At 43.6% G+C, this 19317-nt stretch overlaps 1 protein-coding gene across 1 annotated transcript; it reads right to left on the bottom strand.

The window, feature by feature from the left end:
- Positions 1-4285: 4285 nt before the first annotated feature.
- On the bottom strand, positions 4286-8251 carry LOC120044323 (spermatogenesis-associated protein 22-like). The gene is made up of 7 exons (XM_038988936.1): positions 8035-8251; positions 6942-7082; positions 6531-6720; positions 5980-6355; positions 5485-5593; positions 5274-5371; positions 4286-4994 (listed from the first exon to the last, which is right to left on the bottom strand). Exons 2-7 carry the CDS (start codon positions 6982-6984, stop codon positions 4737-4739), a joined length of 1074 nt encoding a protein of 357 aa, XP_038844864.1. The 5' UTR covers positions 6985-7082; positions 8035-8251; the 3' UTR covers positions 4286-4736.
- Between the last annotated feature and the right edge of the window lie 11066 nt (positions 8252-19317).

Genomic DNA, 19317 nt, shown 5'->3' with positions numbered 1-19317 from the left:
GTTTCTCTCTCCTCTGTGCCCTTAGCATGCCTCTCACCAGTCTCTCCCAGAGGGTTTTCAAACACACATCAAAAAGTTAAATCTTATCACTCTCTCTTCTGCATGGGAAATGTCATTATATAGAGCTCCCTTCAACCCATTCCCAAAAATCTATAACATTGTAGCATAAAACGATTTGATACTTGACATCCCCATTGCCTTATCTTATAACTTCACTATTACACTCCAACTCTGCTGCTACACTGTCCTTGAAACTCAGAAACTCTGGAATCAATACATGAACAAAAGATGATACGTGTTTAATGTGTTTTATAGACAGACAGACAGACAGCTGTGAATGATAGTTCGTTATCGATAGTACCCTATTATTTCATTTTATCGTAGAAAACAAACAATGACAGTCCAGTTTAATGGAAATCTAACCTTTGTTTTTCCTCAAAATGAGTAAGAGTAGTAATGATGATACTCAGCAATGGATAGCTGCTTCTTGGCAGCGCTGGCTGGCAGACCTAACTCAATTTTGAAAAACTGAGCCACTCTCTCAGCCAGTCGCTACATGGGGCACTAAGGATGTGATACTGTCTGGGAAAGCTGATTGCTGCGTATTAAAGTGCCAGGCTCTTTTCTTGTGGTCGTCAGTTTGGCATGAGAAGTGCTAATGGTTTTTGGGAGACATGATTCACTTTGCATTAGCCAGGCCTGTCAATCCAGAGCCATCAGAGCTCCTTTTTTTTACATAAAAAGCCTATTTCCTCTCCTCAATCAGTCCTTCCTCCATCACTCCCTGGCTGAGTTGAGACTCAATCTCAGTAGTGATTTATTTTTCTATAGGTGCTATTCAGGGTGCAACTGGAGATAGGGCAGACAGTGAAGCTCCTAAATTACACTTTTGACCGTATCTGTGGGCTGTCGGCTCATAATGCAAAACCTCTAGTGCCACCAAGTGGCCAGGGGTCAACATTACCAGGAACACTTGTCAAGCTGAACGCAAAGAGCCCGGATGTAAACTTTTACAGCTGGATCTTTGATTTAGTTCAGTTGGAAGGATGATTGAAATGTAAGGATAACTGAAAGAAGCACATGAGAAGGAGGGATGTAAGATATATTTGTGGGAAGCTGAACAATAGGGGATCTTGTTGTCCAAAGTGCTGTCTAAAGATATTGTATTTGAATGTAACCCTGGTTGTAACCAAAGCCTCTTCCATTTCTCCTCTCTCCTCCAGTGTTTATCATGGGATCTGGGCTGCTGGTCTATCCCTTTGGGCTCAACTCCACCTTGGTGAGATCCTTCTGCGGGGACTCAGACATCTATTATGCCGGGGACTGCCAGATTGGCTGGGGATACATGCTGGCCATCGTCAGCGTCATGCTCACACTCTTCCTGCCTTTCTTCGCCAAATACGCCCCAAAGGAGCACCTGTCCCCGACACCCTTGCCCACTCTCTTATAGGGCAACAACTGACCCCACCCTCATCCAGTCAGTCTACTACAATACTCCCTACTTCCGTGTATGATGTCATGGAGATGGAGAAACCCCTGCGTCCACTTCTTCTGTAGGATGCCATTTTAAAAAGCCCTTCCCACTGATATACAACTAGGCTATACACAACTGTGAATAACATTTATGTACCGTCTTCCTTCAAGCAAAATATATTTCTTTGATCTAATAATTTACCTTATTGTTATGTTCTTTATTTTACTGTCAATTTGTGACTTTGCATTTTCTGATTTTTTCTGGAAAAAATACATGTTTGAAAGAAACATAAGGATTGATAACAACAACCTCTGTTCAGATGGACAGAAGTATACATAAACATTCATATGTTATACATAGAAAGTTGGTTAAACATTACAGTAACCAGACAGAGGTTGATGGTCAGGACTATAACCATAATGACTCCATGGTGACATTAATAGTGGGCAATAAGAGTGGGAAATACTGAATAAGTGTAACATTCCAGAATCATCAGAGAGTTGTTTGCATGAGAAAAGGTTGGACAATAAGGAGAATCTTCAATCGTCAAGGGTGGCATGAGATTAACAGACAATATGAAATATTTCTACAGTTATCAAAGGACATGGACACGCTTCTATCTTCAATGGGTTCATGTGGATTTGGAGAACAGTCAAGACAATAGGAGACCCATTTGACATCAAGACAAAGCAAGGATCAGAAAGTTATGACACTGACTCAGACCCATAGATCTCAACACAGTGAGCGCATTCAAAGACTCCGTCCAGAGGAGTTTGAGGAAAGGGGATTGTATATAGGTTTGGATCTAGATGCAGTTTGGATCCAGCATTGAACAACACTCTGGCTGTAAGGATGTCATAAGATGGACGTGTAGCACAGTGAAACATTAGCCTGGGGACTCGCCATCTGACTTAGCGTTCAACATGGTTCTAAAAGGTCGGAGACCATTCACATTTTCAACAAGTCTCAAGCAGTGAACCATTGGACAGAAACAATTCTAGAGAAATTGTTGGACATGTTTTTCAATGGAGATGTACCAAACAATACAGAAGTGTCTGACCTGCCTTCAAGACAAATTAATATAGATAGAGAGGTGTGCATAATAACACAATACGTGTCAGAGTCAACTTTTAAGGCATGTGAAAAGCATTTGTTACAAATGTGATGTTGGGATGACATGGCATCCTTCTACCAACCTTTCCAGAGTTCCTAGTGTTAATATGGTTGTCTTGTTAGCCCAAGTCATTATTATTTCAGTTTTTACACAACACAATACTAGCGATACACTATAATTCAGGACTACATGAAATCAGGCGAAAGGCAAGAAGATAAGATAGCATTGTCTTGAAATTCTAGACTAGAGTGCAGATAAAGTTGGGGTTAGTTAATAAATAGTAAAACAGCTGATCTAGATTATAATATATCTGCTCTGACCATGCCAACGTGTGCCTTTATAACGAAACCAAGACAAGTTACTTCAATACTACACTCTTAGAAAAAAGGGTTCCAAAACGGTTCTTCGGCTGTCCCCATAGGAGAACCCTTTTTGGTTCCAGGTAGAACGCTTTTGGGTTCTACATTGCTTTGAACCCAAAAGCGTTCTACCTGGAACCAAAAAGGGTTCTTCAAAGGGTTCTCCTATGGGGATAGCCGAAGAACCCTTTTAGGTTCTAGATAGCATATTTTTTTTCTAAGAGTTTAATAATATCAGGTTACTATCTACTTCAACTGTGGATATTGTAGTGTAGAAATGTTCACATGTTATTATTTTCCCTGTGTGCTGTACTTTTCCTGTATATGTTTCAAGATGTGCTTCTGTACATTATAATCTTCTTGAATTTGTAAGAATGTTCTATAGAAGAAAAAAACGGATGTCTTCTAAAAGCTTGAAGGTAATGAGAGAGAGAGAGCTGTACTTGTGTTGAATTATGCCCCTGCCAATTTATTCACAAGAGGAGAATCACTTTAATCACTAAATTAAAAGGTTGTGACATGCAGCTAATGCATTAATTCCTGGCATGCCCATACACCAAGTAGAGTGGCACAACTTGAGAGCAGTACAAATTGAACTTAGCCCGCAGTTATCAGTGTTAAGTTGACACATTATCCAGGTAATATGTAAAGCGTGGCTAAAAATAATTAACTTCTGAGATAAGCCAATGGATTAGTGTGTTTTTGCCATCACATTTCTCCTAATTTAATCGTTTTATTCTTATCATGTATCATGGACAAATTGTATAAATTTCCCTGACTACGCAGCCAATTCAACAAATCGGTGTGCTTTTACATACATACTGCATTCCAAGGTGTGTGTGCATGCGAGCTTAATACTGAGTTGAACTTCATTGAAAATTGCCAAAATTACTTAGAGGAAAATTCCTGATAAAAAAAACAATGTAATTGTGTTGCCATGTTTTGAAAAGAAGACCAAGAAAGAAATGTTGGTATTTGTATTGGACCTCATACTGTGCTTGATACTGGTAATGACTGGGGTTCACTTACTGCACAGGATTTGTACCCCGATATGTTGAAACATTGTGTGTCAAGTCTCAGCACTGGTGAAACTGTTTTTGTAGAGTAGTAGAACTAGGTTTTCCATTGTAATATGTTGGTTGTAAATAAACTAATAACTGTATGTTATTGTAGCTCACTTTTCATTCTTAACTGCCCCCCCCCTTAAAATATATAATTTGACTTATTACATCAACAATGTGTTTGTTTTATCTGGAACTTGCCTCTTAACAATGTTTGCTGTTCTGTGAATTTTCTTTGTAATAAAAAGTTTAATAAATGAGGAAGAGAAGGGTTTTTTATTTTGTGTCCAAAAACAGAATTGCACACATTACATTTTTTATGTGTTAAGTATTATATACACAAGAAGAATATTAAATATCTTACCTGTAATCTGATGTACATATTTAACTTTGGGAAATTCATAAACATACAATCTTAATATGTTGCTTGTCACAAACAGATGGCGCCCTTTACAGGCAAGCAGATGAAACTGTATACACTTGAACTGCCCAGTTCAGAATATTCTTTCAAAAATAAATAGGGGTATCACGTACTACTCATCCCTGGAGAATCTTCAGACATGTCAAGGATCTACATACAGTAGGACTCTATATACAGTAGGATCATTCAGTTTCTAATAGAGGAGAGCACTTGCCATATAGTGATACTCAAGAACCCATTGACAAAGACAATTGTTTTGCCTTTGAACTGTTGCTGGAAGCTCCCTTATGTGTTTCTGTGCTGCTGATCAGACTTCACTGAGTGATTTCACCAGGTCCCTCATCTCAGCGTCCGAGGCTTTGATAGACTCCTGTGCGTTCCTCTGCTCTGAGGGCAGAGCGGCCCTGACAGACACACAGGTGAGGGTGTCCCTGGTGCGGTCGTAGTTCCCCACACAGCGGTGCACCTGGCCTCGGATCAGCCTGGGCAGCTCCAGCTCCTCGTGGGGACATAAAGGGTATACATCCAGCACAACATGGTAAAGGTAACATAATGGGTATCCACCCTGGAGATACAGTACGATTTGAGAAGCCATATCCTCCAGCAATGTTGAAAAACAAACTACTGCTCTATAATGCTGGTGATCAGTAGCAGCTGGTAAGTATCCTGTTGAAATAAAATAGTCACCAAAGTTCTTGATACTGAAAAGAACTGTGGATTTTTTAGGCCTTAAAAAATGTACTGAACATGAAGTAATTGATTGTTGTCCTCTGATTAACTCTAGACAGCCCTGTAACTGCACGTCTCAATTTCCTATTAAAGAGGAAGTGTTTTTCTGACTCACATTTTCATAGAAGACACACTGCACCACCTCTTTCCCATCTCTCATGAGGAAGTTCTTAGCTCCATGAGACCCGGCGGTGACTGCAGAGTCAAGAGTGGCTGTGGGACAGACATAGAATATAAATTAATAAAACAACATTACAAAAATTGTGTATAGAGTACAAGTAATAGTAAATACAATGTTAGAAAAGTGACACTTCTTGAGAACTTACCGAAAATCTCAAATAGGTACGGGGCTCTGTCCTTGAAAAGGCTCCAGTGTCTAATGCCATCAATGACAGCAGTCAGGATCCTCAGAGAGTTCTCAGTTGCTGGTTTGACCTGGAACACAGATGGCGCCGTCACAATATAAGAGACATTAATACTTTAAATCACTGATCTAGCATTAAACAACATACATTTTACAAGACTAGTATGAAAAGATAAACAATATTTTTAACTTGATTAAACATACCTACAATTGGGTTAAATATGAAAACTATATAATTGTTATTTTATGGTAAGTAATTGACAGAAACCTTTGTTTTCCTACAGCAGGGGTATTCAGCTGTTACCCTACGTGGTAAGGCCTGCTGGTTTTCTGTTCTACCAGATAATTAATTGCACCCACCTGGTGGCCCAGGTCTAACGGCATCGAGGTCCAAAGTGGAGTTTGAGGGTCCTACAGTATGTTAAACTATAAACTACAATTAGCACAGATTACTTACATGTTGTACCTGAGACTGAGAGGTATTTTGAGTTTGATATGTGTCTATACTGTCTTCCATCAGTTGTTTCTGTGGCCCAGTGTTGGTGGTGGTTATAAACTTCCAGGATGTGTTTTGCTTCTGTGATCCAGGACTATGACTTGGTCTGCTTGGAGGGGGAATGGGTTTAGACTGCTGGGAGTAAAGAGGAGGCTCTGGTGGGTTGTCCTGTCTCTGTCTGTAACCTGACTGCTGCTGACCCATCTGAGAGTAGCTGCTTGGGGGTACCGGTTTGCTCTGTGTGTTCCCACTGCTGCAAGGAGCATTGTAGTTGCTCTGTCTGGGGTTTGTAGAGGCTCTTGAGTCCTGCCTCACTGGTGGCTGTCCCATCTGCAGACTGGACATATGCGAAACACTGATATGACAGGTTTGTGTGTTGCAAAATCATCAGTCAAAAAAAAAAAAAAAATCTCTAGTACTATACAGTATATAGACAGTGTTCATCTGCAGGTTAACTTTTTATCTGCACTATAATGACTGCCTCTACAGAGAGACCTATCAATTTTCCATACCCTGTATTCCCAGCGTTGTATGGGTGTGGAGGTGCAAAGCTTCTCCCCACAGGTACCAGCACAGGTTGACTGTTAGGACACTGTGACTGTGGCTGAGACTGCTGCTGGTTGCCTTGTCTGCTCCACTGATTGTCCTGAGCAGCAGGTGCAGGACACCTTGGGGCTTGATCTTGGTAATAGCCTGTGTTACCTGAGCAGAGGTAAAAAATATTCTGTTATAGCATTGAGATATAGGCAGCAAAAAAGATTTTTCTTTGTGTGTAGTGCCATCTAGTGACTGAGATAGTAGAATCTCTCGCTCTTTTAAAATCCAAGAAAATTGAATAATAAAAGCAAAGTTTATGAATCACAGAACACATCTGATTATTGCTACCACTGAAGTCCATGAGAAGTAGCCTATACTCCTCTTACCTGATGTGTTGATGATGGATGAAGCAGAGCTGTGTGTAGGCATGTATTCATTGCCGGAGCATAATTTCTTCTCTGAGGGATTGGATGTCAAAGGCAGCCTGCTCCTTTTCTTCTGGTTAAACAGAGGCACAGAGAGGCAGCCTGGAAAGCAAATGATCATGAGACATTACATTTTTCTCATGACAGTGTTGACAATGTTTTGACAATGAATGCACCCATCACATTCTAATTAATAAAATATCAACCTGGCCTATTTGCATTGACCCCTCGATCTTTTTTATATTTTTTATACTGCTGCTACTCACTGTCCGCACATTGACTCGGAACTGGTGTTGTGCCGAAAACCTCCCCCCTGCCAGAATTCTCCCCCCTTCCCCTTCTAATTACCTTTATTTTGTGGCTAGAGTCAAATACTTTCTGTGGCACACATCAGTGTCAAATAGGGGAGGGAGGGGAACCCAGGGCGCCATACAAGCTAGAACCGCCACATACACTTGAATCAAAGAGCCAAACCGAAAACTGCAGGCAAAAATGCTTTCTGCTACTAAGAGCAGTGAAATGTAGGCTCAACTGACAACGGAGTGAAGAGCAGAAATTTCGACTTGCAGCAATGAAGAACGCGGGGGTGGGGTATATAGGTATTTTTCTTAAAACGACATTGTTGATTTAAGGCTTGTAAGTAAGCATTTCACGGTAAGGTCTACATTTGTTGTATTCTGCGCAGGTGACAATGTTACAATTTGATTTGAATTTCACAAACCTGCAGTCGGTCTGGCCTGCTGGTTATCATATTTTTTCATCGTATTCCAGTGTCTTCACTCAGTCTAATACATTAATAAAAAACATTTTAACTAGTAAGCCTGACACCACTATCTACAAAGCATCAAAAACAACTTATTGCTAGCACGCTGTCGTTATCACTGTGCCCAAATACAGTAACTTAGTTAGCTAGCTACAGTAACGTAACGTTAGCAATAGCTATCTGTTTTAGTAGCTAGCTAGCTAAATAACAACCAAATCATCAAACAATGTTTAGTTTTCATCAATGCTAGCTAAGTTACATTTAATTAAATAATGTATTTCCAGTGTTTACCTCTTGTTACTGTTCCAAGTAGCTAGCTAAATACCTATTGTAGAGAGCTCGTCAGTCTCTTCCAAGCGTCCTCGAATAAAGCAGGGGCCTCCTTTTCGCCAGTTAGATCCGATAGGCACGCGCTACTGCCCGCGATTTCCCACTTCTTGGCTAGCTGGAACACTTAGCTGTTCTAGCTAGCTAAGAGAGGGAGGCTGCACTTTATATAAATACATCGTTTTTTTTTTTTTTTTTTTATACAAATGCACGTTTTTCCAAGTGGACTGAGTAAGTGGTTTGGCCTACATACTATGGCCTCTACACTCTTCTCACATGTTCAGGTACTGGTAACTGGGCTTTTACTGCGCTCTTGTAATCAGTTAGGCATCATCACATAGGGGAGAGTGGGGTAAATTGAGAGAGAATTTACATTCAGCGTCGCTCTGTCAAGGGAAATATAGTATTCTTTCTAACAAAGATATCTACATATATTTCAGGATGTTGTGTATGTCTGGAAATAATCAGAATTCAAGTAAACGTTCGTTTAAAAAAATATCCGGACAAGCTATTGGGTAAATTGAGCAACAGGAGAGGGTAAATTACGCCGCCTACACATTTCTGTATTGAATGAAATATTACCACTACATTTTTAAAACCATGTCAATATTTCTTACCCAAACAATCGTTTTTTCCCATTAATCATTTTAATTCTCTTTTAACACAGGTTTAACACCTAACAAGGTGTTAAACCTGTGTTAAAAGATAATTTAAATATACACTTTTTGAACTTTACCCCCCTTTTCTCCCAAATGTTTGATCGTGTCTCAACTCTGCCATTCCCCAACTGGCTCGGGAGAGGCAAAGGTGGAGTCATAGGCCAGGCCCTGTTACCTCAGATCCCAGCGACATAATCGCTTGCATTATGCCTGGGAAGAAACACCTCAATTTGCGCAACTTGCCTTTGGCTCAACCGTTAGCTCAATTTACCCCATGGCCATTGGCTCAACTTACCCCAAGACAAACATTTTGACTATATTAACCCACACAGCTAGACCTCCTGTAAGGACTGACGCTGGAGATGGGAAGCAGATACGGGGAGTCAACATTTATTCAGGAACAGACAGGTAACAAAACAGGAACAGTGTCAGCACACGGGTAAACAACGACAAATGACAATTAATGCAGCAGCGGGGAACAGAGACGGGGAGGTAATAAACAGGTGATTGAGTCCAGGTGAGTCCAATAATACGCTGATGCACGTGACGGGGAAAGGCAGGTGTGGGTAATGGTGGTGACAGGAGTGCGTAAAGCTGGGGAGCCTGGCGCCAGTGAGGGGCAACGGGAGCAGGCGTGACAGTACCCCCCCTCTGCCCACCTGGGCGAGCCTGACGGGTCAGCTGAGGCACGGGTGCTGGACAAGCCGGCTAGGTGTAAGCTCCCGACGAACCGGCAGAGGCATGGGAGCCCGATGATCCGGCGGAAGCGTAGCAGCCTGACGAACCGGCTGGGCGTAAAATCCTGACGATCTGATGGAAGCCCGCCATGGGATGGGCGCCTTCCGAGCCAACCGGGGCAAGAACCTCTCGAGCTGGCTTAGGTACCCCTGGTTCCATCAGTGGCGGCCCCTGGACCAGACGTCAGCACCAACCGGAACACCAGCACTCCACGATGCTTAGTATGATGGCTTCCGCATTCTGTAAGGACCGACGCTGGAACTGAGAAGCATTTAGTCAAGAACAGACAGGTAACAAAATAGGAGCTGCATCAGCACTTGGGTAAACAACGACAATTAATGCAGCAGATGGGAACAGAGATGGGGAACTGACAAATATAGGGGAGGTAATAAACAGGTGATTGAGTCCAGGGGAGTCCAATAATACGCTGATGCACATGACGGGGAAAGACAGGTGTGCATAATGATGGTGGCAGGAGTATGTAAAGCTGGGGAGCCTGGTGCCTTCCAGCGCCAGGGAGGATGAGCGGGAGCAGGCGTGACACCTCCATATCTGACATTATTGAAAGAGATTGTGATCTCTCACATCTCAAAATAGGGCTACTTAATGTTAGATCCCTCACTTCCAAGGCAGTTATAGTCAAAGAACTAATCACTGATCATAATCTTGATGTGATTGGCCTGACAAACAGGGCTTAAACTTGATGAAATGAATGTGTTAAATCAGGCCTCTCCTCCTGGATACACTAGTGACCATATCCCCTGCGCCTCACGCAAAGGCGGAGGTGTTGCTAACATTTACGACAGCAAATTTAAAATTACCACCCCAAAAATGGCTGCGTTTTTTGTCTTTTGAGCTTCTGGTCATGAAATCTATGCAGCCTACTCAATCACTTTTTATAGCTACTGTGTCACAAGAAACTAGCCCCCTGGTATACAGAAAATACCGAGCCCTGAAGCAAGCTTCCAGAAAATTGGAACATAAATGGAGCTCCACCAAACTGGAAGTCTTCCTACTAGCTTGGAAAGAAAGTACAGTGCAATATCGAAGAGCTCTCACTACTGCTCGATCATCCTATTTTCCAACCTAATTGAGAATAAGAACAATCCAAAATGTATATTTGATAGTGTCGCAAAGCTAACCACAAAGCAGCATTCCCAAGAGAGGATGCCTTTCACTTCAGCAGTGAAGAATTCATGAACGAAAAGGTCATGATCATTAGAAAGCAAACTACGGACTCCTCTTTGAATCTGCCTTCCTGAAGACAAATAATGAACATGAAACGCTTCAGTCTGATTTTAGACCCAATCATAACTCTGAAACTGCACTTGTGAAGGTGGTAAATTACCTTTTACTGGTGTCAGACCAAGGCTCTGCATCGGTCCTCGTGCTCTAAGACCTTAGTGCTGCTTTTGACACCATCAGTCACCACATTCTTTTGGAGAGATTGGAAACCTTCTTGCCTGGTTTAGATCTTATCTGTCCAAAATATATCAGTTTGTCTCTGTGGATGGTTTGTCCTCTGACAAGTTTTGGTGTTCCTCAAGGTTCTGTTTTAGGACCACTATTGTTTTCACTATATATTTAACCTCTTGGTGATGTCATTCGGAAACACAATGTTAACTTTCATTGCAAAAATCTGAAACCTTTTGTTAAAAAATGATGCAGAAAAACTCATCCATGCTTTTGTCACTTCTAGATTAGACTACTGCAATGCTCTACTCTCCGGCTACCCGGATAAAGCACTTAACACACTTTAGTTAGTGCTAAACACGGCTGCTAGAATCTTTTATTTTCCAATAAAAAATAAATAAAAAAGACAGCAATACAAACAATGACATTCATTGTACTGTTGAATGGGATGGCCAATTTAGAGGACAAAACTTAACTCACACATACACAAAATACTATTAGGTGGTACATGTATAAGAAGACAGCATATAGTCATTACAAGCAGTGTAGTTAAGCCAAAAATAAATATTGAGTGGAGTACAGCACAGAGTAGCAGCAGATCGTCAACCCAGTTATGAAGCGGGACTAGACCATTTATCCAGTATCGGCTGCCATATTTTGTAAAACACTGGACTTCTATTTGAGGTATTGTATCGAATCTTTTCCATATGTATTACATTCCCTAAATCCCGTAACCACATTTCAAAGGTAGGTACAGTCTCCAATTTCCAAAATTGCAATATGAGCCTTTTGGCTAATAGAGTACAAAGAGAGACAGCTTTCCCTTCCTGGTTATTCCCATCAACTGTACCAAACAGAGTGATCAATGGGTCTGGGGCTAGAACTCTATCAAAGGCTTTAGATAAGTAATCAAAAATGAGAGCCCAGTAAGCATGTAACTTAGGGCATGTCCAGAATAAGTGGGTCAACGTCCCCTCATCCTGCTTGCACCTCTCACACAGTGGTGAGGTGTCCGGGAATATTTTATGCAGTTTTACTTTTGAGTAATGTAACCTGTGTATCACCTTAAACTGTACAAGGTTGTGTCTGGCATTCACTGGACTGGTTTATATTCCTGAGAGCTTCTACCCAGTCCTCATCTGAGATTTCTGAACCAAGTTCTTGTTCCCAAGCCCTTTTAATGGTGTCTGTGGATACCTCTATGTGGCCCTGTAGCACATCATACAGTCTAGAGACCGACCCTTTTGAATGGGGTTTGACAAGGATCAAGCTATCTAATGTAGGACTATTTGGCTTCATGCCATACTGTGGGATATGTGTCCTTAAGAAATTCCTGATTTGGAGGTATCTGAAGAAATGTGTTGTTGGCATGTTGAACTTTCCCTGTAATTGTTAAAATGAAGCTAACTGACCATCTATGTATAGATTACCAATTGTTGTGAGCCCCTTCTCCCTCCACTGTGAAAACACCACATCATCCAATGCAGGGTGGAAAGCATGATTCAGGCAAATTGTGATGTCTATGTAAACAGTGGGTATGTTAAGAAAATACTTAATCTGTTTCCAGATCCTAAGCGTATGACAAATGACTGGATTAGAGTCATAAGTGTCTTTTTTCACATATGATGGGCTATTAACAAGTGCAGGGAGTGAGGAACATTGACAGGAGGCCTGCTCAATCAAAAGCCATGAATGCATATCCTTCTGTCTCATCGCAGGTAGACTTTCCCTCCAGAAAGACACAATGTTTAGATTAGCAGCCCAATAATACAGTTTGAAGTGAGGAAGGCCAAAGCCTCCCTCTATCTTGTACTTGCATAAATGCTTCTTTGAAATTCTGGCTGCCTTGTTATCCCATAAAAATGGAGTTACTATTGAATCCAGCTTCTTAAAATAGCTTTGTGGTATGAAATTGGGTAGACATTGGAAGAGGTAAAGAAACCTGGGTAGGACAACCATTTTAATAGCGTTTATACGACCAACCAAGGAAATAGGCAGTTTTCCAAAAATCGATATTTTGTTTAAGCTGATATTTTCATGTCCCGATTCGCTTTCAATAGCAATCAAGGTCTCTTGTCACTACAATGCCAAGGCTTGTGAACTTGTCCCTCACTGCTCTAAACGGGGTAGATTGCAGAAATTGCATATCCACTGGCCGTGATATTGGCATCAACTCACTTTTTTGCCAGTTTATCTTGTAGCCAGAGAAGGAGCCGAATGTGTTTATCAAGTTAAGTAAGGGTGGAATAGAAGTTTTAGGCTTGGACAAAAGCAAAAGAACATTGTCTGCATATAGGGAAATTTTGTGCCGTGTGTCTTTTATTTTAACAGAAGCTATATCGGCACATGCCCGAATGCGAGTAGCAAGGGGTTCCATGGCTATAGCAAAGAGAGCAGGCCGTTCTGTATCCTCAGCCAGGGAGCTTGCTTGTCAAGAACAGATCGGCCTCTTTTGGGTTGTAAAAAACGTACGTGTTGATCCCTAGACTGACACCTTAAACCGGGCTGGGAAGAGGAATCCATATCGGATGTTGGCCGCCCTGCATTTGTTGCGTACCTCATCATACTCTTTCCATTGTAGTTAAGGGGGAACTTTTGACTAGCCAGCTTGATGCGATCCCTGGTCTGGGGATAGTGCAGCCGTACAATGAATGGCCTTGGTGGCCCGCCCTTGGCCGGCTTCGTTGCCTGAGATCTGTGTGCGCGGTCGATGAGGATGGCCGTTTTGAAGTGTTCACTCCCTAGCAATGCCAGTATCAGCTCCGAGACAAATTCAGTGGGTTTCCCTTTCTCAGTGTCCTCCTGGATCCCACATATTCGGATGTTCTGGCGTCTTGAATGCGACTCAAGCATTTCCAGTCGGGCCTTCAGGGTTTTGTTGTCATTTTTGAGCGTTGCGCACTGTTCTCTATGTCCTGTAGCCTGGCCTCGTGATCGACTGTCGTCTGCTCAACCTCATGCACCCTTCCCTTAGTTGCCTTCACAGTTTCGGCCAAAGTCCCAATACTCTTTGAGATATCAGCCAACCTTGTGTCCACCTTCTTGCTTAGTGAGTTTATGGCAGCCAGTATGTCACTTTGAGTAGGATCTGTGGGGAACTCTTGGAAGCTAGCCTCTGCAGCAAACTCCTCGTGGGTCGGCGACGTTGAAATTGGTTCGTTGTCTATCTCATTCAAATTATCTTGTTTAGCGCCCCCTTTTTTGGTGCCTTTTCCCTTTGTCATATTTGTTTGAAGTTATAGGTTGTGAGAGGTTAAGATAAATACTAAATTTGTTTCAAAATAGAGTGGAGCTCTAGCAAAGCACTCCATAGCACACTCTCTAGCGCCCCCCGGCTGCTAGAATCTTGACTAGAACCCAAAAATGTGATCATAATATTACTCCAGTGCTAGCCTCTCTACACTGGTTTCCTGTTAAGGCTAGGGCTGATTTCAAGGTTTTACTGATAACCTACAAAGCGTTTACATAGGCTTGCTCCTACCCCTCTCTCAGATTTTTCCCTGCCGTACATACCTACACATACTCTACGGTCACAAGACGCAGGTCTCCTTATTGTTCCTAGAATTTCTAAGCAAACAGCTGGAGGAAGGGCTTTCTCCTAGAGAGCTCAATTTTTATAGAATGGTCTGCCTATCCATGTGAGAGAGACAGACTTGGTCTCAACCTTTAAGTCTGTACTGAAGACTCATCTCTTCAGTAGGTCCTATGATTTTGTGTAGTCTGGCCCAGGGGTGTGAAGGTGAACTTAAAGGCACTGGAGCGACCAACCGCCCTTGCTGTCTCTGCCTGGCCGGTTCCCCCCTCTCCACTGGGATTCTCTGCCTCTGACTCTATTACGGGTGCTGAGTCACTGGCTTACTAGTGCTCTTCCATGCCACCCCTAGGAGGGGTGCGTCACTTGAGTGGATTGAGTCACTGGCGTGATCTTCCTGTCCAGTTTGTCGCCCCCTCGGACTCGTGCGGTGGAGGAGATCTTCATGGGCTATACCCAGCCTTGTCTCAGGGTAGGAGGTTGGTGGTCTGTTGATATCCCTCTAGTGGTGTGGGGGCTGTGCTTTGGGAAAGTGGGTGGGGTTATATCCTGCCTGGTTGGCCCTGTCTGGGGGTATTGTCGGACAGGGCCACAGTGTCTCCCGACCCACTCTGTCTCCGCCTCCAATATCTATGCTGCAATAGTCTAGGTGCCGGGGGGATAGGTTCCATCTGTTATATCTGGTGTTATTCTCCTTTCTTATCCAGTGTCCTGTGTGATTTTAAGTATGCTCCCTCTAATTCTCTTTCTCTCCCTCCCCTTCCAGAGGACCTGAGCCCTAGGACCATGCCTCAGGACTACCTGGCCTAATGACTCCTTGCTGTCCCCAGTCCAACTGGTCGTGCTGCTGCTCCAGTTTCAACTCTTCTGCCTGCGGCTATGGAACTCTGACCTGTTCACCGGACGTGCTACCTTGACCCAGACCTGCTGTTTTCAACTCTCTCTCTCTACAGCACCTGCTATTTCAACCTCTGAATGCCCGGCTATGAAAAGCCAAGTGACATTTACTCCTGATGTACTGACCTGTTGCACCCTCCACAACCACTGTGATTATTATTTGACCTTGCTGGTCATCTATGAGGTCAGTACAGGTGCATCAAAGCTGGGACCGAGAGACTGAAAAATAGAAGCTATTTTTCAGTCCTTAAAGTCATCCATCATCTCTGTTCCGGCAGTAGCAGTCAGCCAGCCAGGCCATATAATGGTATCTATGTGCTCCCCATACTGTACTGTCTTCCCATGTAGCTATATGCCTAAGTATGCTGCAGAGCTGTTTGATTGAATCATTTTACTAGTTCTTCAAAGTAGATAAGGCATACTTTCACAAACTGTCTCGATCCCTCTCGTTGTGGCCTGTGTGCATCTAACCCAATGACTGTATGATCTAGCCTAGCAGGCGTAAAAGTGTATCCGTCCAGAGATCTGTATATAATGTCACGGCCATCAGACTGTTAAACAGCCGTCACTAACACAGAGAGGCTGCTGCCTACATACAGACTTGAAATCATTGGTCACTTTAATAAATAGATCACGTGCCACTTTAATAATGCCACTTTAATAATGTTTACATATCTTGCATTACTCATCCCATATGTATATACTGTATTTTATACCATGTATTGCATCTTGCCTATGCCACTCGGTCATCGCTCACCTCAGTCCAAGATGGCGTAGCAGTTCAGACGTCTTTGTCTTGTCGTTTCCCGTGTACATATCTTTTTTTTCTTCATATATTTTGTATATATTTTTAACCTCAATTTCAACATACTCTCCTGGAACCCGCTTTAGAACCAGAACCCCCAACAGAAGCTAGCCAGCTAACTAGCTAGTAGTCAGTTAGCCACTGCTAGCAGTCATCAGCTAACCTTAGCCCGGTCAACTCCTGCCAGTCTGCACAGCGCGATTCAACCCAGAGCATACCTGACTGCTTTTTCTCCACATCTCCGGATTCCTACCGAAAGCGCTGAACATTTTCACCTGGATCATCGCAGCTAGCAAGCTGCTATCCGAGTGGCTACCACTGGCTAACGTCTCTGTCCCGAAGCAAGCAACAGTTAGCCTGGAACTAGCCTCGTGCTAGGCCCATCTCCCGGCTAACTGAAGAGGTCCATCAGCCATTCCTTGGGCTACAATACCTATTTTGCCAATTGGCCTGGACCCCTTTTACTGCCGACACGTAGCCCCGCTGATCCATCACCGACGTAATCCGTCCGAGGGGGTTTCAACAGGCTCCTCCGTCGCAACGTCCCCTGAAGGCCCATCTGCTAGCTGTCTAGAGCATATCGGACTGTTAGCTGAAGAGGTCCATCAGCCAATTTCTTGGGCTACAATACCTATTTTGCCAATTGGCCTGGACCCTGTTACTGTGTACACAGAGCCCTGCTGATCCATCACGACTGGTCTGCCGACGTAACCGTCCAAGGGGGCTACAACACTCTTCCGTCGTGACGTCCCCCAAAGGCCCTTCTGCTAACCTGCTAGCCCCGGCCCGCTAGCTGTCTGAATCGCCGTGTCTCCAGCTCGCCAAGCTACCCACTGGTCCCTATGATCACTCGGCTACGCATGCCTCTCCTAATGTCAATATGCCTTGTCCATTGCTGTTTTGGTAAGTGATATCCCACTCCTCCTCTGGTGATGTAGAGGTTAATCCAGGCCCTGCAGCGCCTAGCTCCACTCCCATTCCCCAGGCGCTCTCATTTGTTGACTTCTGTAACCGTAAAAGCCTTGGTTTCATGCATGTTAAAATCAGAAGCCTCCTCCCTAACTTTTTTTCTTCTCACTGCTTTAGCACACTGCCAACCCGGATGTTCTAGCCGTGTCTGTATCCTGGCTTAGGAAGGCCACCAAAAATTCTGAAATGTACATCCCTAACTATAACATTTTCTGACAAGATATAACTGCCAAAGGGGGCGGAGTTAGCCTGCAGAGTTCTGTCATGCTATCCAGGTCTGTGCCCAAACAATTCAAGCTTCTACTTCTAAAAATCCACCTTTCCAGAAACAAGTCTCTTACCGTTGCCGCTTGTTATAGACCACCTTCTGTGCCCTGGACACCATATGTGAATTGATTGCCCCCCCATCGGTCTTCAGAGCTCGTAGTGTTAGATGACCTAAACTGGGACATGCTTAACACCCCGGCCGTCCTACAAATCTAAGCTAGATGCCCTCAATCTCACAAATTATCAATGAATTTACCAGGTACAACTCCAAATCCGTAAACACGGGCACCCTCATAGATATCATCCTGACCAACCTGCCCTCTAAATACACCTCTGCTGTCTTCAACCAGGATCTCAGCGATCATTGCCTGTGTCCGTAATGGGTCTGCGGTCAAACGACCACCCCTCATCACTGTCAAACGCTCCCTAAAGCACTTCAGCGAGCAGGCCTTTCTAATCGACCTGGCCCGGGTATCCTGGAAGGATATTGACCTCATTCCGTCAGTAGAGGATGCCTGGTTAATCTTTAAAAGTGCTTTCCTCACCATCTTAAATAAGCATGCCCCATTACATATTTTTTTAACCAGGAACAGATCTAGTCCTTGGTTCACTCCAGACCTGACTGCCCTTGACCAGCACAAAAACATCCTGTGGAGTACTGCTTTAGCATCGAATAGCCCCCGCGATATGCAACTTTTCAGGTTAGTTAGGAACCAATACACACAGGCAGTTTGAAAAATCTAGCCTTTACTTTCCTAACAGAAATTTGCATCCTGTAGCACAAACTCAAATGTTCTGGACTCTAAAGTCCATGGACCAGCTGCCCACTGCACTGAGGCTAGGAAACATTGTCACCACCGATAAATCCACGATAATTGAGAATTTCAATAAGCATTTTTCTACGGCTGGCCATTGCTTTCCACCTGGCTACCTCTACCCCGGTCAACAGCCCTGCACCCTCCACAGCAACTTGCCCAAGCCTCCCCCATTTCTCCTTCACCCAAATCCAGATAGCTGATGTTTTGAAAGAGTTGCAAAATCTGGATCCTTAGAAATCAGCTGGGCTAGACAATCTGGACCTTCCCTTTCTAAAATGATCTGCCGCAATTGTTGCAACCCCTATTACTAGCCTGTTCAACCTCTCTTTCGTATCGTCTGAGATCCCCAAAGATTGGAAAGCTGCCGCGGTCATCCCCCTCATCAAAGGGGGAGACACTCTAGACCCAAATTGTTATAGACCTATATCCATCCTGTCCTGCCTTTCTAAAGTCTTCGAAAGCCAAGTTAACAAACAGATCACCGAACATTTTGAATCCCACCGTACCTTCTCCGCTATGCAATCTGGTTTCCGAGCTGGTCAAGGGAGCACCTCATCCACGCTCTAGGTCCGAAACGATATCATAACCGGCATTGATAAAAGATAATACTGTGCAGCCGTATTCATCGACCTGGCCACGGTTTTCGACTCTGTCAATCACCACATTCTTATCGGCAGACTCAACAGCCTTGGTTTCTCAAATGACTGCCTCGCCTGGTTCACCAACTACTTCTCAGACAGAGTTCAGTGTGTCAACTTGGAGGGCCTGTTGACCGGACCTCTGGCAGTCGCTATGGGGGTGCCACAGGGTTCAATTCTCGGGCTGACTCTTTTCTCTGTATACATCAATGATGTCGCTCTTGCTGCTGGTGATTCTCTGATCCACCTCTACGCAGACGACACCATTCTGTATACATCTGGCCCTTCTTTGGACACTGTGTTAACTAACCTCCAGACGAGCTTCAATGCCATACAACTCTCCTGCCGTGACCTCCAACTGCTCTTAAATGCAAGTAAAACTAAACGCATGCTCTTCAACCGATCGCTGCCTGCACCTGCCCGCCCGTCCAGCATCACTACTCTGGACGGTTCTGTGTTAGAATTTGTGAACAAATACAACTACAAATACCTAGGTGTCTGGTTAGACTGT

This window comes from Salvelinus namaycush, chromosome 3 (assembly GCF_016432855.1).
Source record: "Salvelinus namaycush isolate Seneca chromosome 3, SaNama_1.0, whole genome shotgun sequence".
NCBI lineage: Eukaryota > Metazoa > Chordata > Actinopteri > Salmoniformes > Salmonidae > Salvelinus > Salvelinus namaycush.
This window is presented reverse-complemented; position numbering and strand designations above follow the sequence as displayed.